Source organism: Equus przewalskii, chromosome 7 (assembly GCF_037783145.1).
Source record: "Equus przewalskii isolate Varuska chromosome 7, EquPr2, whole genome shotgun sequence".
In the NCBI taxonomy this organism is placed as follows: domain Eukaryota; kingdom Metazoa; phylum Chordata; class Mammalia; order Perissodactyla; family Equidae; genus Equus; species Equus przewalskii.
In genome coordinates, this window is record NC_091837.1 from 6,197,557 (window position 1) to 6,222,598 (window position 25,042).

The 25,042-nt window shown below is 40.5% G+C and overlaps 1 protein-coding gene across 1 annotated transcript in view; it reads right to left on the reverse strand.

Moving 5' to 3' along the window:
• Window positions 1-9,153: 9,153 nt before the first annotated feature.
• SLC5A1 (solute carrier family 5 member 1) overlaps window positions 9,154-25,042 on the reverse strand; it is a 61,940-nt gene continuing 46,051 nt past the window's right edge. Inside the window, exons 11-15 of the mRNA XM_008542549.2 lie at window positions 24,385-24,535; window positions 22,021-22,189; window positions 18,487-18,702; window positions 16,833-16,938; window positions 9,154-13,806 (exon numbers count right to left, since the gene is read on the reverse strand). Coding sequence (XP_008540771.1) covers window positions 13,589-13,806; window positions 16,833-16,938; window positions 18,487-18,702; window positions 22,021-22,189; window positions 24,385-24,535 — 860 coding nt within the window. The 3' untranslated portion in view covers window positions 9,154-13,588. The remainder of the gene's footprint in view (window positions 13,807-16,832; window positions 16,939-18,486; window positions 18,703-22,020; window positions 22,190-24,384; window positions 24,536-25,042) is intronic.

Consider the following 25,042-nt stretch of genomic DNA (forward strand, 5'->3'; position numbering starts at 1 on the left):
TTTCTACTGTGGAACATTCTGTGAGTTTCAATTATTTTCTATGATCAACAATACTTAACTGACATATCTGTATATTCATCTTTTTGCTAATTAGTTTTATTTTCTTTAATGATTGATTCCTACAAATAGACTACTGTTAATAAGTATGAACATTTAATATATTGATAAAAATTAAAAATTTGTGTTCCAAAAAGGTTTCACCAATTTACATTCTCACCATCACTGTATGAAAGTTCCTGTTTATTCACATCCTTGATTATAGAGTATATCATCATTCTTAATTAATGTTTGTCAGTTTGATGACTGAAAAATAATTTCATTTTTTAAATTTGTGTTTCCGCGTTTATTAACAAGATTGTATGTACTTACATATATTCAATAGCTATTCATATTTTTTCTTCTGTGAATTTCTTGATATATTTTACCAATTTTCTAATTTATTTATAGATATTCTTTAGATAGTCTATTATTTATTATTTGCAAATATTTTTTCTTGAAGTCTGTGTCTCGCCTTTTAGCATTTTATGCTGCCTGTTGCACAGAAGCTTTAATTTTTATTTAGTCAAATTGTTTCATATATTCCTTATAGTTTCTGAGTTTTGTGATTTACTTTCAATAGTTTGTCCTTTGAGGGTTTTGTTGTCATTATTTTGTTCTGTCTTGTCTTAAAGAATGTGCTCAAATCCTACATTATTTAGCAATTTATTTTTCTCTTGTTATAGCACACGGTGGGCATCATTAAGCCCAACTAATGTAGATCACATGAATTCATTTTAATTTCTGACTAATAACTTATAATATTAGATATATTTGATTTCCTTAACGATTCCCCTTTAGATAGATATTCAGATTGTTTAAATATTTTGCCACCACAAATAATGCTGCAATAGTCATCTTTATATCTAGATCCCCACTAATGGTTCTATTTCTATAAGATAGAATCCTCAAAGTGGTATCACCAAGTCATGGATGCATTTATCTATATTTTTAGTAGATACAGACAGATAACTTTCCAAAAAGTTGGAGCAATTCACATTCCCGCCAACAATAGAGAATAAATAGGTCTGTTCCCCTTCAGGCTCAGTACCACTAAAAGTTGTTACTTTTTCAAAAATTACTAATCTGATTGGTTAAAAATCTTATAGGAGCTCTAATTAATCATCTATTTTAACTTCACTGAGTTGCCTGTTTATAACTTTTTTCTACTTTTCTATCTGGTGGTTTATGATGGGAAACAATTTTAAGCAAAGCAGGAAATCACAAAAGGTAAAAATACATATTTAACTGAATAAACTATTGGCATTTTTAATATCAAAACGGAAGTTAAAATATGGAGCCAAAAAGATATTGCAACACAATTAAAAGAGAGAGCTCCCCTAAATAAATTAGAAAAGGATGAGCAAGGCTGATTGTTGCACTGGATCTGGAAGGGAAGGAACAGACTTGGGTTTTCTAGATGCGATGTAACTCTTGTAATCTACAATGTAATCTGGCATGGCCAATAAGCACACGTCCCAGGAAGCTATCCTCACAAGTTACTCCAAGAGATTTCTTCCTTTGATGCCTGACGTCATTTACCCCTGCCTTAAACGCAGCACTTTAATGTAAAACCATTAAGAATTATTTAAGTTTTTGAAATTTTTCTTATTAGGTTAAGGAAGTTTCTTTTAATTCCTAATTTACTAAGAGGCTCTTTTAAAATTACAAACAGGTGTTGAACTTTATCAAAAATTTTATTGAGTTAATAATGGGGTTTTTTTCTTTAAATGAATCACTGATTTCTGTCTAGAAGTGAACATTGACCCCTGCCTCATACTATATGCAAAACGTAATTTGATTTGAACTACAGTCCTCAATATAAAAGCTAAAACCATAAGGATTCTAGACAAATTATGAAGGAATAACTTCGAGTCCTTGGAATAGACCATGTCTATCTAGAGAGGATGCAAAAAATACTAATCACAAGAGAAAAAATGATGCATTGGATAACATCAAAATTGAAAACTTCTTTTTTCCAGCCTTATTGAGATATAAATGACATATAACATTATGTAAGTTGAAGGTGTATGTTATGATTTGATACATGTATACATTAAGAAACATTTACCATAGTAGCATTAGTTAACAAATCCTTCACCTCACATTATTACCATTTGTTCTTGTGGTGGTGGTGAGAAAATAAAACTCTATTCTCACAGCAAATTTCAAAGTATACGATACAGTATTGTTAACTGTATCACCATGCTGTATATTAGTTCACCAGAACTTATTCATTTTATAACTGGAAGCTTGTATCCTTTGACAAACATATCCCTATTCCCCCACTCGACACCATTGCCAACCACCTTCTGTTTCTATGAGTTTGATTTTTTAGATTCCATATATGATATCAGATGGTATTTGTCCTTCTCCATCTTACTTTTTTCACTTAGCACAATGCCCTCAAGGTCCATCCATGTTGTTACAAATGACAGGATTTCCTTCTCTTTTCTGGCTGAATAATATTCCATTGTGTGTACATATATATATGTATAATCATTTTCTTTATGCATCCATCCATCAATGGACACAAAGTTTGTTTCTGCGTTTTGGCTGTTGTGAATAATGCTGCAATGAACATGAGAGTGCAGATATCTCTTCAAGATAGTGATTTCATCTTCTTCAAACATATACCCATAAGTTGGATTGCTGGATCATATGGTAGGTCTATTTTTAATTTTTGGAGGAACCTCCATACTGGTTTCCATAGTGGCTATACTGATTTACAACCCCACCAACAGTGCACAAGTGTTCTCTTTTCTCCACGTCTTTGCCAGCCTTTGTTATCTCTCGTCATTTGATATTAGTCATTCTAACAGGTGTGAGGCAATATCTCATTGTGGTTTTGAATTGTATTTCCCTGATTAGTGATGGTGAGCACCTTTTCATGTACCTGTTGGCCATCTGCATGTCTTCTTTGAAAAAATGTCTATTCAAATTGTTTGCTATTTTTTAACTGTTTTGGTTTTCACTATTCAGTTGTACAAGCTCCTTATATTTGTAATATTAACTCATTATCAGATATATGGTTTGCAAATATTTTCTCCCATTCCATAGGGTTGACTTTTCATTTTATCAATTGTTTCTTTTGCTATGCAGAAGATTTTTAGTTTGATGTAGTCCCACATGTTGGTTTTTGCTTTTGTTGCTTGTGCTTTAGGTGTCATCGCCAAAAAAATCATTGTGAAGACCAAGGTCTGAGAGCTTTCTCCTCATTTTCTTCCAGGAATTTTATGGTTTTAGGTCTTACATTTAAGTCCTTAACACATTTATAGTTAATTTTTATGAGTGGTGTAAGATAGGTGTCCAGTTTCATTCTTTTACATGTGGATATCCAGTTTTCCCAGCACCATTTATTGAAAAGACTATCCCCATTGAGTGCCCTTGGTGTCCTTATCAAATATTAGTTGACCATATATGCATGAGCTTATTTCTGGTCTCTCTATCCATTCCATTGGTCTGTGTGTCTGTTTTTATACCAGTACCATACTGCTTTGATTACTATAGCTCTGTAATATAGCTTCAAATTTGGAAGTGTGAGGCCTCCAGCTTTATTCTTCTTGCTTAATATCGCTTTGGCTATTCAGGGTCTTTTGTGGTTCCACATGAATTTTAGCACTGTTTTTTCTATTTGTGTGAAAAATGCCATTGGAATTTTGATAGCGATTGTAGTGAATCTATAGATGGCTTTGGGTAGGATGGACATTTAACCATAATAATTCCTGATCCTTGAACATGGTATATCTTTCTATTTATTTGTGTCTTCTTCAATTTCTTTCATCACAGTCTTATAGTTTTCAGTGTACAGATCTTTCACCTCCTTAGTTAAATTTATCCCTAAGTATTTGATTATTTTTGATGCTATTGTAAACAGTATTTTTTCCTTATTTTTTTTCAGATAGTCCAGTTAATGTGTACAAATTCAACTGATTTTTGTATCTTGATTTTCTATCCTTAAACTTTAATAAATTCATTTATCAGGTATAACGTTTTTTTGATGGAATCTTTTGGATTTTCTTTTGGAAAAGATCATGTTATCATCAAACAGAGATATTTTTACTTCTCCTTTCCAATTTAGATGACTTTTATTTCTTTTCCTTGACTAACTGCTCTGGCTAGGACTCCCAGTACTATGTTAAATAGAGTGGAGAGAGTAGGTACTCTTGTCTTGTCCCTGATGTTAGAGGAAAAACTTTCAAACTTTCACCATTGAGTATGATGTTAGCTACGGGCTTGTCATATATGGCCCTTTATACTCAATTTATTGAGAAATTTTACGATGAAAAGATGTTGAATTTTGTCAAATGCTTTTTCTCCATATATTGAGTCAATCACATGATTTCCTTTCATTCTATTAACATGATGTATCGCATTTATCGGTTTGCATATGTTGAACCATTCTTGCATCCTAGGTATAAATCCCACTTAATCATGGCATACAATCCTTTTGATGAGCTATTGAATTCAGTTTGCAAGTATTTTGTTGAGAATTTTTGCATCCATATTCATCAGGGATATTGGCCTGCAGTTTTCTCTTCTTGTAGTATCCTTATGTGGCTTTAGTATCAGGGTAATGCTGGCTTTATAAAATCATTTTGGGAGTGGTCCTTCCTCTTCAACTTTTCGTAAGAGTTTGAGAAATTGTCATTAATACTTCTTTAAATGTTTGGTAGAACTCACACATGAAGCCATCTAGTTCTGGGCTTTTCTCTGTTAGGAGGTTTTTGATTACTGATTCAATATCCTTACTTATTATTGTTCAATCTCCTTACGTTACCAATAACAAGGAAATATGATTCAGACTTAGCAGATGGTATGTTTCTAGAAATTTTTCCATTTCTTCTAGGTTGTCCGATTTGTTGGCATATAATTGTTCATTATAGTCTCGTATGATCCTTTGTATTCCTGCAGCAACAGTTGTAATGTCTCATGTTTCAGTTATCATTTTATTTATTTGAGTCTTCTCTTTTTTTCTTGGTAAGTCTAGCTAGAGGTTTGTCAATTTTATCTTTTTAAAAAAACTAACACTGAATTTTGTTGAACTTTTGTATTCTCTATTTCATTTATTTCTGCTCTGATCTTTGTTATTGCCTTCCTTCTCCTAAAATTTGGGCTTACTTTGTTCTTGTTTTTCTAGTTCCTTGAGGTGTAAATTTAGGTTGTTTATTTGAGACATTTCTTTCTTTTCTTTTTTTGGCTGAGGAAGATTCTCCCTGACCTTACATCTCTGTTCTCCTCTATTTTGCACGTGGGATGCCACCACAGCATGGCCATTGATAAGTGCTGTAGGTCCACACCCAAGAACCGAACCCGGGCCACCAAAGCAGAACACACCAAACTTAACCACTAGGCCATGGGGCCAGCCCATTTTTTTTCTTAATATAGGCATTTATTGTTATAAACTTCCCTCTTAGCACTACTTTTGTTGCATTCCACAAGTTGTGGTATGTTGTATTTCCATTTTCATTTGTTTCAAGATTTTTTTTATTTATCTTTTAATATCCAATCTGACCCATTGGTTGTTCAGGAGTGTGTGGTTTAATTTCCACATATTTGTTAATTTTCCAATTTTCTTCCTGTTACTGGTTTCTACTTTCAAAGAATTATTGTTGGAAAAGATATTTGGTATAATTTCAATATTTTTAAATTTGCTAAAACTTGTTCTGTGACCTTACATAAGGTCTATCCTAGAGAATGTTTCACGCGCACTTGAGAAGAGTGTGTATTCTGTTGCTGTTGGATGGAATGTTCTCTACATGTCTGTTAAGTCCATTTGATCTAAAGTGTAATTAAAGTTCAATATTTCCTTATTGATTTCTGGTCTAGATGACCTATCCATTGTTGAAAGTGAGATTGAAATCTTCTACTATTATTGTATTGTTATCTGTCTCTCCTTTTAGATCCGTCAGCATTTCCTTAATATACTTAGGTGCTCTGATGTTGGGTGCATATATATTTACAACTGTTATGTCCTCTTGATGAATTGACCCCTTTATCATTATTTATCATGTTATATATAATATGTATATAATCATTATTATCATTATTATATAATGACTTTATTTGTCTCTTGTTACAGGTTATGATTTAAAGTCTATTTGTCTGATATAAGTATAGCTACCCCTGCCCTCTTTTGGTTCCCATTACATGGAATATGTATTACATGGAATATGTTTTTCCCTCCCTTCACTTTGAGCCTATGTGTGTCCTTGAAGCTGAAGTGAGTCTCTCGTAGGCAGCATATAGTAGGATTTTGTCTTTTTATCCATTCAGCCACTCTGTGCCTTTTGATTGGAGAATTTAATCAATTTATGTTAAAAGTAAAAACCACAGGCTAAGTGGCAGCTGCAAGCGTCCTGGCTGCTGGTGTACTTTACTGTGGCCTCTGGGTCTTGCCACAGTCACGATAGAGAGGAAGCCAGTGTCGGGAGTCATGTTGGGGGCGTAAAGGTGCACAGCTGGAGGGGCTAGCTGCAGGTGAGCCCAGTGGTGTAGGCCAGTGACAGGATACAGGGCCAGGCCCACAATAAGCTGTGGGGGCCCTGGCTGTCAAATGCACTTGTGTGGCTGCAGGAACTTGCCAGGTTCACACATGGCCATAGAGGCAGGTGATAAGCATCAGGCCAGCAGCATACAAGTACATAGCTGGATGGGCTAGCCCCAGGCACACACACACTGGTGTGGATCAGCTATGGAGATCTAGGCTGGTATCCTGCATTCATGCACAGCCACAGAAAACTAAGCTTGCTACCAGTGTGGTTCCCGGGCCCTGGCGGGAGTCAGAGGGAGCTGGAAGTGACTCAAGTGGCTGACATTAGCAAACACGAACACATGTGGCACAAAAAACAGTGAAATATGCAGGGGTTCCAAGGCAGCTGTGCTGGCTGTTGGTTTCTTCAGTGAGGAAATTTTCTGGGGTCCTCTGCAGAGCAGGTCACTGGGAACCATGGCTACTCCCACAGCATTGCTAAAAGTGGTAGTCTCTGCTTTTTTCTCTTGTTCCTAGCCATCAGGTCTAAGCTTTGCTGGTCTCTAAATGTGGTGAAACTGAAGGAGTTCCTTCATGCAATGCCCCAAAGGCTAGGGAAGCTGGTTACTCTCCCAGCTCTCCCTTTCTGGGGGAGGGAACTCTTTCCAGCTGGAGAGTTTCCTCTTGTCACCGAGCAATGCCAGCTTTTGGGGGTGGGATGGTGCAGGCAAGGTGAACCTGTTCTTCCTTCCCTTGGTGTGCAGTTATTCTCAGGGTTTTCCTTTCTGTTCATTGTGTTGCTGAAGTTTCTTAAGCAGACTCCAGAGCTCTCCCAGAGCTGTTTTCGTTCATGGATAGCTGTCTAACTGTGGATCTTTGTGAGGGACTAGAAGCTGGGGTCTCCTAAGCCACCATCTTCATGATGTCACTCTTTTTCCCTCCTCTGTTCACTTTTCTTCATTCTTTTTTCTTTCTGTTCCTCAGACTTCACAATTTTAATTGTCTTATATTCAAGTTCACTGATTCTTTCTTCTGCCCCCTCAAATATGATGTTGACCCTCTCTCGTGAATTTTTCATCTTGGCTTTCATGCTTTTCAGCTCCAGAATTTCCATCTGGTTCCTTTTTAGAATTCCTATCTCCTAATTGATAGTCCCTGACTTTCTTTAGTTTTTTTGTCCATGTTTTCCTTTAGCTCATTAAGCATGTTTAAGGCAGTTGTTTTAAAGCTTTCATCTATAATTCCAACATATGGACTTCCTCACGATGGTTTCTGTCCATTTATTTTTTTTCTTTGAATAGGCTATATGTTCCTGTTTCTTTGTATGTCTTGTGATTTTTTTTACAAAAACTAGACATTTGACTATTATGTGGTAACTCTAGAAATAAAATTCTCTCCTTTCCCTGAGGTTTGCTCTTTTATTGGTTGTTGAAAGGTATAGAAGTCCATTTTTTTAATTGATTTTCCCAAACTATTATTGCAAAGACCATATTCCTTGTCAAAGTAGTCACAGAAGTCTCTGCTCCTTAGCTTTTGTTCAGCTACTGTTTTGAAAGAGATTTCCTCAAATGCCCAGAACTCTCCCAATTTTTGAAAATTGACTATGTTCAGGGGCCCACCTTCAATGCTTAGCTAGGCTTTCACTGAGCCTAGGGATCAGACCAAGGTGAAAGCTTAGGGTCTTCTCAGTTCTTTTCTTTTGTGTGTGTATGTGAGGAAGATTGGCCCTGAGCTACCATCTGTTGCCAATATTCCTCTTTTTGCTTGAGGAAGATTGCCACTGAGATAACATCTGTGCCAATCTTCCTCTATTTAGTATGTGGGATGCTGCCAAAGTGTGGCCTGGCAAGTGGTGCTAGGTCTGCGCCCAGGATCTGAACTTGCAAACTCTGGGCCACCGAAGTGGAGTGCTCAAACTTAACCACTACGCCACTGGGCCAGCCCATTCTCAGTTCTTTTCTGAGCATACGTCTTGCCCTGATCATGCACTTGGCTTTTGTGTAGGCACAGGAGAAGAGAACAAAGCTTGAAAGGAAGAAAAGTATTATACTCACAGGTCCCAGAGAGGAGGTCACTGCATGCAACGTGGGGCCACTAGGGAAGCACCAATGTTGGTCGAGAGGCAGAAAAGAGCAAGGAGAAGGACTTGGCCAGACTTGAGTGGGGTTTCTGTAGGAAAGGGAAGGCAGGACAGAGTAAACAGCTTAGAATTGGCTAGTTTGAGTAATTCCAGCAGGCTTTGGGCTATTGAGGTGGTCTCCAGTTGCCTAGTACCTGGTCCTGGGAGGATTCAGGGCAGGGGAGAAATTGCCTTGGTGTGTGAGAGTTAGATAAGGAGGTGGTTGGGGCTGTAGACTTGGGATTGATTGGTTTGCATATGAGAGATGTGCTCCCAGCCAAGCCTTTTGCTATCTCTAAGAAAGGGCTAGCCCTGGGAAGGGCAGTGCCTCTGTCTTTAAGACCCCCAAATGCCAGAGCATCAAGAATACAGAAAATAAGAAAAAATAGTTAATATAATTGGCCCTGTGATTAATGGATATCAAACAGACAAATGCAGAATCTAGGAAAACACAGAACAGGATCTAATTCCCTTACAGACTGTATCAGTTTGCTAGGGCTATCATAACAAAGTACCACAAACTGGCTAGATTAAACAGCAGAAATTTATTTTCTCAGTTCTAGAGGCTAGAAGTCCAATGTCAAGGTATCAGCAGGGTCGCTTTCTTCTGAGGTCTATCTCCTTGGCTTGTAGATAGCCGTCTTCTCCGTGTCTTATGGTCTTCCCTCTGCGTGTGTCTGTGTTCTAATCTCCTCTCATAAGGACAGGAAGCATATTGGAATAGGGCCAACTTTACTAATCTCATATTAATTTAATTAATTCTTTAAAAACCCTGTGTTCAAATACAGTCGCATTCTGAGGTACAGAGGATTAGACTTCAACAAACGAATGAGTGGGGGAGGAGGACACAATTAAGCCCATAACATAGATAAAGCTAATTATGCATCTTGTGGATTTCCAAGTCACAAGTTCTTGTGGGAAAAATAATCTGAAGTGGATATCATGCAGCAAAAGGACATGGAATTACAAAAAGAACATACACAACCTGTGGGTGAGGGAAGGCAGAAGGGGCAGGACCTTTGGGTGGTCTGAACCACAGAGTTTTTCAACAATGAATCAGTGAGAAGTCATTTGACTCAGGCACCTTGACTCCTAGACCACGGTGTATCAAAAAATACAAGCAAAGCACAAACATTCTGATTTCCATTTTTGCTAATCTGAAATATCTGTTGTTTAGTTGGAGGATTTGGCCTTTGAGTGTGATCTAGGAGAGCAGGTCCATTCAAGGACCATCTTCTCTCATGCTGGGGGTGAAGTAGAATCAGAAACCATGATTATCCATGTCCTAATAGTCTTGGGAGAGCCCTCATGAAAGAGCAGAAGCTGTCTTGACAGAAAAGATAGGTTCTTATCACTATTTGGTCAGGAGGAGATGTCCACTAGGAGTATAGGCTCTAGAGACAGACCCACCTCAAGCAAAGCAATCAACTTCCCTGAACCTTCATTCTTCATCTGAAAACATATAGGGACACTTAATTCATATAATCAAATGTTATAAATTTATAACATTTATTAATATAAATAAGTGCTCAATAGATGCTAGTCTCCTCACTTGTCTACACTCCTCCCCATTCCGGGGTCTTTGGAATTGTGGGAGAAACATGTATCACTGTTGGAAGCCTGCCCTGGGAAATTCTGTAGCAGGGAGGAGGGACTGTCAACCTCTGGCCATGACCACCAAGGTCCTCATGTTGGGTCCCTGAATCTCTGACCCTTGGTTTCCTCCAAATACAATGCAGGCTTCATGGAACTGTTGTAAAGATTAAGTGAGGTCATTCGATGTGGCCTAAAGGGCCTGGACCGTAGAAAATTCCCACTAAATGTTAGTGCTCTCTCCCCTCAACACCATGTCTGCAGAAAATGCCTACCTGTGAGACTGACTTTGAGGGCCATGTATATGGTACATGATGAGTACAAAATATAAAATAAAATAAAAGTTAAACTAGTAAATTGTCAGCCTTGGACATCTACGGGGGATGTCAGACTTAAGTAGATGGGCCCTAAAAGTCAAAGGGGGGTGGGGGGATTTTTCATTGTAATGTGCCTTGGCCATCCCTACCTGCCTTTGATTTCAGAAAAGACTTTTTGTCCTAAGACAGCACTAAAAATCTCAAAAGAGCACCTGGGAAAGAGATTCCTCCAGGTCTGCTTGCTTTGGTGATGAAATGAAGACCCTTTGGAATTTAACTCTACATAGTTGTTTTCAAAGTGTGCTTCCCAGACCAGCAGCACCAAAATCATCTGGGAACTTGTCAGAAATGCAAATTCTCAGGCCCTACTCCAGATCTACTGGTTCAGAAACTCTAGGGGTGGGGCCCAGCAACCCGTGTTTTAACCAGCTCTCCAGGGAATTCTGATACAAGCCATGGTTTGAGAACCACTGCTCTAAGGCCTTGGTCTGATTCTGAAATGCACGTGTATGTGCTGCAGGCACTCGTGTGTAAAGAAGGGTCCTTTATCAGGTGGGCATTTAATACCAGTTTTCAAAGCATGGGGTGAATTTTATCGATTTACCTGTTCTTTGAGTTGCTCTTAGGATGACAAAAGCTGGCTGAGTCAGGGATGCAATGTGGAGCTCTGAGACTGAACAACACTCACCTGAATCCCCCAGAGCCAGTCAAACAAGGCTGCCCTATTAGCCTCACCCACATCTCCCTAGTTCCTTCCCCACTAATCCATCAAGGTAATGGTACCTCATTCAAACAACTTCATTCACTGGAATCCAAGTTGAAGGTTAAAAGGAGTTTTCTTGGGGCTGGGTTGAAGGTAATGTTAAGAAGCCTCTCTCTTCCAACTAAGCACCCATATGTTTTCTCCCAAGGTTTGCTTTGTGAAGCAGGACAAGCTGTAGTGGATCTTTTAGGAGATGGTGATTTCAGAAGGGTGGGCTCCAAACGTTAAAAAAACAATTTTTAAATTGTTAAAATTGTAGATTCTAGTCTTAATTGTCCTGACTCCTGCTTCCCAATCCATATCTTGTACCGACTAAAGCTCAACGCAGACACATTCAGTATTTCTCTAGAATCTCTAGAGAATAGGAAATCAGGATGTCACAGTTTGTAAATGTTTTCATTCTTATCAGAGTAGTATATTTTAATTTATGGGACTAAATGCAGCTTAGTATAACATCTGTATGGCATCCTTCTTGTGTGTATCTCCCATCCCCTTTTCAAAGTGCCCTTGTCACACCCAGAGGAGGTAGGTAGATGCTATAAGCACCAAGGTCCCCAATTTTCCAAAGATAAAAACACAGAGCTGAAACAAAATAATTCACCACAATATACACAGTGAATCATCGGCAAAGCCAGAAAGAGAATCTAGGACAATCTAGGTACGCTAAGCCCGCTCCATCCACTGGCTTTCAATTTGTCTCCTTTTATCCTTTCGAAGCTGAAATATATCAAAAACTCCACACAAAACTGAGAACTCTCAGTAGTGCTAGCCATGTGGAACTCTCCACTTTTCCCTCTTCTCTGCCTAGCTTAAGGGGAATATGAGGGCACATCAAATAGTTTCCTTTCCTTTCATAAGAACAAGCCATCCTTTTACCTGTCGAACCATGTTTATACCCAGGAACCACACTCAGCTCCACAGAATCTCAGATCCCAGCTTTGTTCTAAACTAGCCTGAAATCAGTAAACACTTAACATCGTGACTTCAATAGGATTATATTACAATATAATTAATATCTCATAGGTGAAATTAAGAGAATTAAATTAAATTCATTAATTAAATTTAAATTAAATTTTTAAAATTTCCCCCTAGGAAACAAACAGATTCAATAAGAAATAAAAGCACTGAGCACTATCACCTGGAACAGAGACCACCTACCCTAACCTTGGCCAATGGATGAGCACCAATTAAGACATTTAAAAGAGGAAGGCTGTGGTCACATGCACTCAAGGGAAGAAGGATCTCAGGCTAATTGTTTCAATGTTTCAGGAGAGTGCACTGCTTTGAGATGACAGATGCCCCAAAGAGTCACATTTGCTCGACTATGTGAGACAGAGTCAGCTTCTAAGCTCGTAGGTCAACATCAGCACCATGAGGAAGAGCAGCCTCTTGAAAATGCACTCCAATTCATTATAGTTGCCAGAGTGTACACTTTGTGCAGCCACAAGGAAAGGTTAACTAAAAATAAATCAAGCGTTTATAAATAAATGCCCATATCATTCATTCACTCCACAAACACTGTTGGGTGGCTAAGACATTCCAGGCACAGCAAATACCAAAATGAGTGAAGTTCCAAACTTGAAGAACTCACAATGGACATTTTTAAGAAGACCATAAAATCTCCTTGATTCAAGATTATCTGCTTTTTCCACCGGCCCGAGGCTGATGCCTTGGTCCATCCCCTTGGGGTAAGTACTGCCATCCCCAGGCTACTCCTTTAAAAACCAAACACCCAAGACAGGGACCCCAACAGGCCCCCATCTTCAACTTCAATGCCTTCAACAGTTTACCACATTGATTTTTCTTGTGCCAGGAAAAACTTGACAGGGATATGATCGGGGGTGGGGAGAGGGCATTTTAAAGAAAAGAAAAGATGAGGGGAAGGTCAGATAGGGACAGGACCAGGAACAAGGGAGACCAAACTCTTAAAATAATACTCAAGGATCACAAACAATGTTGACACACTGAATCTACCTGAGACAAACTTGCATCAGACATCACAGGGCTTCCATTTCTTAGTCTGCCTTTACCTAGGTAGGACTGAGTGGACTTTCCTTCTGCAGCTCTAATCTGTACAACTGACTGTATCACACTGGCCTAAAATACATAAGTTGACAGCAAGTTAATGATTCTTCTCCGGCAAGCCTGTAATTACGCATGTACAGATTTATCAACTGGGCAAAATTTACAACTGGCTGGTTTCCCTTCAACACCATCCAATGGGGCTAAAGTGAGGCAGAGTAAAGAGTCTGGCCTTCATGAGCACAGTCTGCAGCAGAAGGCAGGACTTAGGCAAAATATGCATGGCAGAAGACGGCCACAGTCAGCAGGATGATGCCATTGATATTCATTATTGTCCGCCACAGAGGCTTCTCGGAGGTGTCTGTCATCTTCAGCTTCATGGCTTCCTCTTCTTCCTTTGTCATCTTGGGGCCTTTCTGCTGATCCAGACCACAAAACAGGTCATAGGCCCTCCTGAAGCATCCTTTTTTCTCCTCAGGAACTTCTGTGACAGGGGAAAGGCATAAAAGAATTGTCGGATACAGAGGCAAAAGGGACTAGAAAAGGTTTCCAGTGAGTACACATTTTCCAATTTTCTCATTTCAGGAATGGAAATAGTTCAAAATGTTTGAGCAAACTTAATTAATTACAAGATGATGTTACTAGATGGATTCTACGTTCTTATGATCAGCTAGCTTAAGTTTTCTATCAGGACCAATGCAAATGCATTTTGATATAGAAAAGTTAGAATCAAACAGGAAATAATAGTTTATGAGAGATAAATATTAACAAGGGGATGGGGAACTGGTATATATGAAAGACCTGGAAAACCCACCTCTAAAGCACATAAACTCATGTCTGTTTGTTACATCACTGGAAAGCAACAAAACTGGCATGACTCAGGAGAGCATTGGCTGCACCTGGAAATTCGAAGGCTTCAAAACAGATCTAGACATGTGGTAAAGATTGGTCTGAACAGTCAGAACAGGGCAGCAGTGATCAACACTTCTAGGGCTTAAGATCTCACATTGCATATCAACACTGCTGAATCAAACCATCTAACTTGCCATGCCATTCGAAGTGGATGCCCACCTAGGGAACTAATTCTCTCCTCTGAGCCCAGGTGTGGCATCAGAGATAGCCAGATCTGGGTTAGAATCTCAGGTCTGTAACTCGCTAGATAGGAAATCAAGGCCTCTGTGGTTTTCAGTACCATGGTCAGGGACCACTGCTCTCCACTCTGCCATCTTTAAGAATCACAGAATTTTAGAACTGAAAAGAACCGTAGTGGTCAAGCCCATATATGTATCAGAACTGGAACAAAAACCAAGTTTTATGGGCTTGTTAATTCACCTCTTATCTTCCGTATCTGTGATTAGAGAAATAATGTCTTCTTCCTTATAAGAAGGAAAGAGAGAGTACCCAGTACATAGTAGATGTCAAGAAATATTAGTCTCCTTCTGTTTTCTCTTTCCTCTCACACAAATGAGAAAGAGAGACAAACCTCCTTGTTTCCATCCACTTTGGTCCACTAAACCAAGACAGAAGAATGGGGAAGGAGTAGCAGGAGCTGGGCTCACCGACCAGCCCAAGTGTGAAACGCACAGTTATCTGGATCAATAAAAAGCTAGGTGGCCTTGAGAAAGTCTCTATGTCTCATTTTCCTCAACTGTAAAGTTGGAAAAATTATAGTTGCATTATCTGCCTTAATAGTAATGTGGTACCAAGATGAATCGCTAGAATAGAGTAAGGTATTCATAGTTAAAATATGTTATGATCATATTATTATCAATTATGATGATGATGGTGGTGACAATAATGATATGGGGATCATGACGCAGCTGCAACTTTCCTTCTGCTGCTGATTCTCAGGGAATGGTGAGACCCATTGTCTACAAAAGCCCTCAAGAGATTTCAGTTTATAATACTTTAAGGGCAGGGTGTTCAGTCTGATTTCACCAGGAGTTCAACAAGATTCAAGTGCTGCCATGAACCTCAGAAGTCACTAAGCTAATTCTCTAGCCCATGTGGGAGTCCCCTATATGGCATCCTTAATAGATGCACACCTGATGCTCACCCCTTCCCAGACCAACTCCATTAGAAAACTCTTCCTTAGTAGCAATCACGATGGTGATAATTATAGACAATTCTTATGGTGGAGCATTATCTCGTTCAATGTTTCCAACGGTGCTATAAGGTATGGGCTATCATTTAGAATACTTTTACATAAGGAACCTAAGCTTCAGAAAAATGGAATCACTTGCCCAGGATAGTAAGTAGAGAAGTCAGGATTCAATCTAAGTTCTTCCTAAATCCAAGTCCTACACTCTGCCCTATCCTGCCTCCTTACTTTGAGTTAAAACTGAATGAGTTCTTTCCATCCATCAGTCTTAAGTCTGCCCTCTGGTATGGGACTAATCTCTTCTCCCATATTAAAACATTCAAAATACACCTTACCCATGTCCCTTTTAAATCTATGATATGCTCACTCAATGTGGAGATATTTTTGGAGGTTGGAAAAGTAGGGGGCATGTGCACTCCTGCCTGCTCCAAGAAAGCAGGAAGGGACTGCCTTTTTCAACACCATGGTCAGCTGCCTATGGCTCCAGGTTCCTTCCAGTACATGCAGAGTCACAAGTTTCAGAACTGAAAGGTCTTTAGAGATCAAGAGCAGATTGTATCAGGGCTGGAATCATAGGTAAAGCCTCTGCCACCCTGGGCCTCAATTTATGTCTGTAAAATGAGGTGCTAAAACCAAGTGATCTCTAGGGCCCTTCCCAGAGCTCAGATTCTATGATGCTTCTGATGGCCAGATTGAGCACTTGTTCTGCTGCATCTATGCTCACCTTCAGATGGAGTGATGAGACCTCCAGCACCAGGTAAAGCACCTATGACCTTGAGCTCCCACATGTCTGCACACCACACATCTCCACAACCATCCTCCATGTGTGCAGCCCTCCCACATAGGGAGGAAACGTTTCAACACAGAAGCGAGGAAAGAATTTCTCCATGATCAGGGTAAGTCTCTGAGCATTGACTAAGCACGATCTTACTGGACTTCCAGAGAAATTTGATTTTCTAAATCTGAGGTAGTAAGCCAGAAGACACAAGACCCCAAGAACCTCGATCCCATCTCCCTGATGTCACTAGAAGTGACCATAGCTTTGGTTCCATCTGCCTTCAGTTCACAGAGTATGTTGGAGGAGCTCTGACTCTTCCCTCATCCCTGGCCATGCCCCAAATCACTTCAGGGTGACAAATACCTCATCCACACTCACTCATTGAGCATTGTAAACTATTGGGGGGGGGGGGTTGGGATGATTCCATACCTCCCTCCTCCCCTTGACCAGGCCTCAGAGTGATCTTCCCAAAACCCATTTATCCATCTCATCCCCAGCCGCCCCTCACTGCCCTCTAGGAGAAAGATCTGAGCTTTGATGAAGGCATTTAGTGAAGATGTCAGTAAAATCTTCTGGCTGTTGTAGGAGTAATATTTTAGGGCTTGGAAATAGGCTCTTGGTCATAAATCACCTATTTCAATGCTCTCCTCCAAGGTGTCTTGGATATTCTCTTCTCCTGCATCCAGGTCAATACGTTCCTCTTTGCTGTTGCGCAGGCTCCAACACAGGCGGTAGAGCTGTGAAGAAGGCAGAACAGGTTAGCAGAAATATCCAAATGGTGTCTTGGGCCAATGAGTTGGGAAGACATAGAGATATACATCAAGAAAGGAAAAGGAATGTGGCCTCCCAGTATCAACAAGAACATAGATAATAGTTTCCATCTACAGCATTATTTCTAAATATGTGGAGAACTTAGATGTAAATCATACACATGTATACACTAGTCAGGGGCTAAGAGACTGCCTTAAATATAGAAACATTTGTTGAATGAATGAACAAACGAATTTATTCCTTTTAGCACTGGTGCTGGGAAACAAGATTAGACACCCATTTGTTCACACCAAAAATCTGTGAGATCAGTTTTTTGCACAATATGTTTGTCATATTATGAGGAGAGAATCTGTAGAATCATGAGTCTTTAGAATAGGGAAGAGCTGGAGGCATAGTTTCTATTGATTTGAAACCAGAAACTTGAAGAAGTCTGTAAATTGATGCAAGGTGTTTGTCCCAACCATGCTCCTTTCAGTGACTACCTTGCTTTCTCTACTTCAAGAGGAAATATGGGGTTAGATGCATTTGGGGCTGCAATATTTTCAAAGACTGAGACATAGAGAAGCAACTGATACAACATATAGAAAGCCAGTGACAGATTCGGCCAATAAACATCATGGTGGTCCTCCTGCTATAAAAAGTAGTCTTTCTTTGACATTAAGGTTGGTCACAGCTTTGAAAATTTGGCAATAAGGTTAAAAGTCTCTTAGGCATTCCATATTTGTATATGTGTGAGTACAGAGTTATCAAAAACTTCTCTCTTTCTCTATGGACAAGTATAACCTTGGGTTAATCTCTAGCTCTGTTCTTAGAAATCTAAAAAAGATAGAATGCCCACTGTGTTGGGTTACCAGACTATATTGCTCATGGAAAAGAATGGCCCACAATTGGTCATCTTCATCTGCACTAGGAGGGCTATGAATAAACTCTAAACCAAAGGTGATGTCTAGAGCTAAAGAAGAATATATGCCATTCTTGAAGTCTTGAATCAACTGGACTTTAATATTGTTTGAAACATCTTGAATTCTATGGACAACTGTTTGGTGGCTTAATTGGAAAATATATATATAAAGGGTAAATCATACTTCAGATTTCCCCAAGTGTGGTGATTTTTTGTAACTAAGTATGTCCCTTGCTGGGACCGCTGGAAGCTCTGACCATGGGGCTGTTATAAGAAATAGAAGTTCCTATTTGGGACATGAGCATCTAAGCCATGTGCCCACCCGTGTGATCTCCTTCCCTCGCACCTGAGCTGTCACTTGGGGATCAGGATCCAGAGAACAGCCCCTGGACTGAAACGTGGACTGCTGTGAGGACTCTTGCTGAAGAAACATGCTTGATGCTATCCTGCTGACACACCGTACTTCCTGTCCCATATCCTTCTACAATGGCAATTGTGGACAGTTTTAGTCCTATGAGTGTGAGATGTCTAACTGAGCCAAGGCCAACCAAGATGGGTGTTTCAGCAAGAACACGAAACAAAGGCAGAACAGGCTTCCCAAATAGATACTCACATGCACATCTGGAATGGGCTTGGTGAAGAGGGAGACGACCACAATGGTGATGACAGAAATGGCAAAGAGGATGATGGCAAAGTACAAGTAGTGCACACCACAGATAATTGTGGGGCAGTTGCTGGGCTCCGTGCAGCTCCCAGTTCCATAGGCAAATTCAGTAATCATACGGGCCAACCCAACCAGAAATCCTAAGATTAGTCCCCAAAAGGCTCCCTGTGAAAGAAAACTCTGGGTTAACTGATGCCGAACATGCAAAACAGCTGAGCATTCCTGGGGGGACAGAGGCAAAGGAATACATATAAGAGCAATAACAGCTCCAGGCCATCTGAAGCCAGACACTGGAGTTCAGAATGTGGGGAGGAGCGTTACATCAGGCCTTCAGTGGATGTGTTCATCATATTGCAGTGATACGACTTTCCCTGGGTCATAAAACAAGGACTCATAATACAATGGGGTAAAGTGTCTAATAACCGGTACAGAATGTCAACCCAAAGCCTCAATTCCAAAAATTCCCTTTAACTTTAAAAACATTTTCTTCTGCTTTATCTCCCCAAATCCCCCCTGGTACATAGTTGTATATGTTAGTTGCAGGTCCTTCTAGTTGTGGCATGTAGGACACCGCCTCAACATGGCCTGACGAGCGGTGCCATGTCCGCGCCCAGGATCCGAACCGTCAAAACCCTGGGCCGCCGCAGCAAAGCGCGTGAAATTAACCACTCGGCCATGGGGCCAGCCCCTAAAAACAATTTTAATCTCTCTCTACCTGCAAGTACTATCACCATCAGTCTCCAGATGTAGGTACATTCAAGTGTAAAGTAATTACTTGTGAAGGAAATTGTATTCCTTGAAGACATGGGAAAAAATTGGGGATGAAAGAGCAAGAAATGAACTTTTCCATCAAAATATAAATAATACTTCCTTCTTTAACTCTTTTATACATCCAAAGTCATTGTTTTCGAGAACAGAAAATTATACTACGTTTTTAAATTAAATTTTGGGTTTGCATATTAGAAATATGGAAAGCCTCTAAAAGACTAGAAATGCAATTCCAAAACAAAGCAAAACAAAAAGACTAGAAATATTGAGGGACAATTTTTCAGCTTTTTAAAAACCCTTTCTTCCTTTATTTCATTCATTCTTTCTTTTTTTTTGCTCAGTCCTCACCTGGAGGACCAGGTTTGAGTCTAGAGGCCACAGTTTAAGAGGACAAAGTAGAGTGAGCATTCATGTCAAGTGTTGATCTGAATAGCCCCTCTGCTAGCCACCAGTGCCTCTACACTTTATATTCCAGGTGTGCTAAATCACCAGCTATTCTTTAAACACGTCATGTAGGTTCACGTCCCATGTCTTTGTGCAGGTAATTTTCCCTATCTGGAAGAACACAGGCTCTTCCCTTTCTGGTAACTTTGTTCTAGCTTAAATGTCCCCTCTCTTCCTTCCCAGACAAAACTGGGTGGGCGCATCCTCCTTGGTGTGGCTGCAGCACTGTGGACACACCTCCACACCAGCACTGACCACAGTGCTGTGTAGTCACTCATTCATTACTCTGTCTCCCCATTGGAGTTGGGAGCCTGCCCAGGAAGGAACCAGGATTCATTCTCGTTGTGTTGCTAGTGCCTGGGCCCAAGTCTGGCATCTGGAAGTGTCTGCTAGATAAATAAAAGAATAAGGAAAAAGAAAAAACTGTTCCCCATTCATCCCCTATACATGTCTTAAGTCAAAAAAATATTTCTTGACTTTAGTTTGTATGAATAGTCTTGATAAAACTTGCTAGAGTTTTCTTTCTCTTTTGGCAATTAGCCTCTTCTTATTACTGTAGACTTTATTCCCAAGAAGCTCTTGAAAAATCTGGGAACCTTTGACATTTTCCTCAAGACTTAGAGTCACCCCTCAGCAAACACAATGCCTGACCAGTCCTGAGAATCACCTTGCAATCTCTAAATGCTATACTCCAGAGACTCAAGGCCAGGGTTTCTCACCCTCAGCACTGTGACAATTGGGCTGGATAATTCTTCGTGGGGAGGGAAGGCACTGTCCTGTACATTGTAGAATGTTTGTAGCATCCCTGGCCTCCACCCACTACATACCAATGGCATCCCCTGAGTCATAACACTCAGAAATGTTCCCAGACATTGCCAAATATCCCCTGGGGGAGCTCAAAATCACCCCCAGTGGAGAATCTTCCCAGCCTATCCAGCTCTTAGCCTTATATTTTGAAGGCCCTGGTCCACTGCTGGATTGAATATGCTGATATCCCACTGCAATATCCAACTGGGTTTCTAGCCACACTTTCCTAACTTGTATTTCAGAAATCTCCCAGTGAGCCAGCTTCTGCCAATCCCTACTGAAACATATCCCAAGATGTGTCCTCATTTCTCTAACCAGTTGAGACCACTTTCAGGCTCAATTATGACCTCTCAAGGGCATTTATCTATGCGCCTGGTTTTTGTCACCAGCAAATCTGGACTATCTTCCTAATAGCAAATGGCAAATGAAGAGGGGCACACGTGTTGATTTATGTACCTCAAAGCTGGGTCACTCTAGTGATGTATTTCACTGGTATATGTTTGTTTCAGACCTTTTGGGAGAAAAGAGTTGTTTCCAAACAAAAAAAGTCATGATTTATATTGTTTCAGACAATCAGCTAAATAGTCAACACCCCTGCTCTTTCCCAACCCTCCCCAATCACACAGATGGTCGGATACAGAGACCGCTGAGCAACACCCCAATCAGAAAGTATATCCAAAGATTTTTTTTTTCATGGTGCTTCAAAATCTATGATGTCAGCCCACCAATGACCCAAATTATTTAGCCTAGTTTTCAAAGGGACCATTCCTCAACTAACTTTAGCCTGCCTTTCCAGTTGTGTCTTCCATTATACACACACACACAAACTTCCTCTCAAGCCAGGAGAGATTCCTCATCCTCACCCTTATCCTTCCACTTCCACGTCTGAGTTCTGGACAGTGCTAGTCTCTCTGCCTTGAACGCCCTCTCTTCCCTCTCAGTTTCATCCCATGCTGATGTAGCCTTTCTGGGAATCCCTCCCTACTTAGATTTTGTGCCTCATTTTACCCCTCAATTGTTATCTACCTTACATTGTTTTATACATAAACTGCTTGAGCACCAGGACTTGGTCCTTCAGTGGGCCCTGAAAAGTGCTGGCTGGAAAGTCTTGCTCACTGCAGAACTGCTGGAAGCAGTCTGTGCTAGGACTTCTTCCAGAGCTGCTCACCCAGGGGCTACAAACGTTCCAGAGAGTGCCATGCAATCGGGTCAAAATCACCAAGTTTGGATGGAAAAATGTACATCATTAGTTTGGAACCTGCAGCAAGGAGGAGAGTCTGACAGAATGTGAACTCAGGAGAGTCCCATAGTCCCCAGAGGCTTTCCAATACAAACCCTCTGTGACACACCCATTCCTGCTTAAGAAGTCTGGGAAATAGAATCCTTTCCATAGAGAATACGTAAACCCACATGGGAACGTCTGTGCCAGAATGGCTTTTCTGGACATGCCAGAATGATACCTACTGACTCAGTGGTTCTCTTCCAGAAAATAGCAAGGAGGAATACAGCTGCGATGGGTGGTCCCAAGTAACTGGTGATGGACTGGATGTAATCGAAGAGCTGCCCACTTTGTGCTGACTGCACAATGGGCACCCAGGCGATGCTGACGCCAATCAGCACCAGGATGAACAACCTGAAATCAAAACCCCCAAAACAGAGTGTCAATAAACGCCTTTACTTGAATAAATATATTTCACTAGGTATCATATATATATATAACTATCAAATATATATACACACATAAATGTATATATTTTAAGATATAATATACATATATAAATTTTACATGTGTGTGTATATATATTATATACATATAATATGACCACAGCATGGAAAAATAATGAGCAAATTCATCTTGAGGCTTTTTTCTTCTGCGTTCTGTCTCTTCAGGAAAATCATCTATGCTTATGAGTAAGTGAAATGCCCTTGACTTTCAATAGCAGTGTGGACCCAGTCACTAGCATAAGAGAATCCCACTCTGAGAGGCAGGAGAGTTTAGGAACAAGGGTATGAGCTTTGGAGTCAGACAGTCCTGGATTCAAATTCTTATTCTCTCCATGTGACACTGGACACGTTGCTTAACCTCTCTGAGTCTCAGTTTCTCCATCTGTAAACTTGGAATAATACGACCAACCTTGCAAAGTTGGAGTAAAGATTAGTGAGAGTAAAACACTTAGCAAACAGTAAACACTCAATAAATACTAAAGACTATAATTATTATTTTCTCCTCTTTCTTCTTCTTCATAATAAAGTTAAAAACACAAGCCAAGAAGAGTTTCTAAAGGAACGGTCTAAATAGAAAGGCACACTACCAGGTGTTTTCAGCTCTCCTCCTTTTGAGTTTCACTTCAAGTCCTGAAAAGATTGCAAGGTTCCCTTACAAGCTCTTCTTACTTATCCTTTTGATTTAATTAGAAAGAAGGCTGTGTTTCCCTTACCTCACTGACCTGAATTTAAGGCAAATGAGTCTTAAACTAACCCTCACAAAGCAGTGTTTTCACCCACATATTTCTCCTTCTGGAATGCCCTTCCCATTTCCCCATTGACCCAAATCCTACCCATCATTTTGGACTCAGCTCAGGGTCTCCCTCCCAGAGGAACCTTCCCAACTACCACATGCCACACTTACCTCTCCCTTCTCTGAGCCCCTGACTGCTCTTACAGTCCCCACAGCAAAGGATAGAATTTTTTCATGTAACTGTAGCTTATCCAGGGCAAGGACAAGCCAAGGGCAGCAATCGTGGGATGCACAAAAATGTGAGCCCCAACATAATCTCAGGGCCAAGGAGTCCAGCCCTGAGCCAAGCAACAAAATGGGTCTCTTCTTATGTTGCATCCTGAGCCTTACAAATAACAGAAAAAGCCAATAAACTCCTTTCAAAGGAAAAACCAGTCAGGGTAACAGTGCTGCTTCCTGTGAGGCAGAGGTGTAGGGTCTGGCCTGATCAGACTTCCTCTGGGTGCCAGGAGTCTTGTCACCTGAGAGTGGTCTGTCACTTTTCTTCCACTTCCTTTGCCCTAACTTGCTGATAAGACCTATGAGGTGGCAGCCCATACCCCTCCTGCACTCAGTGGGAACCCTTCCCTTGACTGACATCCCAGGGACGTGTCCTACCTGCCGTGAGGAGGTCGGCCTGCCTTGGTCCTATGGAGAGACACAGCAGAGCTTCTGCCAGTCCTCTGTCCAGAGCATCTGCTCCATGGATAACTGTGATCACGAGCACTCCTGACACATGTGTCAATGCTTACTGCTTTCAGGACCCTGTTGTGTCAATTAACCCACTTGACAACAACAAATGTGCACATAGCCTGGTGTTTTAGACTTTACAGAGCATGCTCACAAGCACAATATCGCCTGACCCTCATAACGGTCCTGCAAAATGTTGCAGCAAAGGGTCAAGGCATTGGAGGCACCTGGGCCTCAAAGATGGCCAGTGTGGAGAGCCACAGTGTGGAAGCTGAGGAGGACAGCATGGGGTAGTGTAAAGGGCCTTGGACAAGGACTCAGTTGGCCATGAGTTCCAGTCTTGGCCCTGCCGCTGTCCAGGTTGCCTGGATTTAGGCAGGACAAGCCTCATTTTGCTCATTGATAAACTGAGAGTTAGATTCGATGATCTCTGATGTCACTTCTTTCTCCAGAGGGGCATTGTTTGATGATCTCCAAATGAAAGTTAAATGCCACTCAAGGGCAAACATAACCAGCTACAAAGATAACTCTCATTCTATGCAGACATCTACCAATCTTCCCTCGCTTGAGGGGTAACACAGATGGAACCTCTCTGATCATTCAAGCTTTCTTAGTACGTGGTATGAGAATGCTGCATTTACCTTCCTACAAGCATGAGCTCTTTCTCAGATGCTCTCTTCCGGATCTTGGTGTAGATGTCCATGGTGAAGAGGGTGCTAGCACTGTTGAAGATGGAGGTCAGGGAGCTCATGAGGGAGGCCAACATGACTGATAGCATCAGGCCTCGCAATCCTGGAAGAGAAGGAGGTTCTGAGTGGCACACACAGCGCCTCAGCTCTTTTGTGCTCAGAAAGCGTGAGGCCTCAAAGTTTGTCTGCCTTCTGAAATCATGCCATGTTCTCTGATTTATCTCTCCAGAAAAAGTAGAAGTTTTAAAAAATGGACTATGGCTTCAAATTATATTGTAAGCCCATAGCAGTCAACAAAGAGCTAGAATACAATATATATAAGGTAAATACTTTGATAATGATCATGGTAGTAGTGGTGGTAGTGATGGTGCATGTGTGTTTCCATATGAGGGGACTTTTATGAAAAAACAGCCCATAAAATGGGAGAAAATATTTGCAAATCATACATCTAATAAGAGTCTAGTATACAGAATACATACGTAAAGAACTCCTACTACTCAATAATAAAAAGACAAATAACCCAATTAAAATGGGCAAAGGATCTAAATAGACACTTCTTCAAAGAAGATAAATAAATGGCTAATAATCACATGAAAAGATCTTCAATATC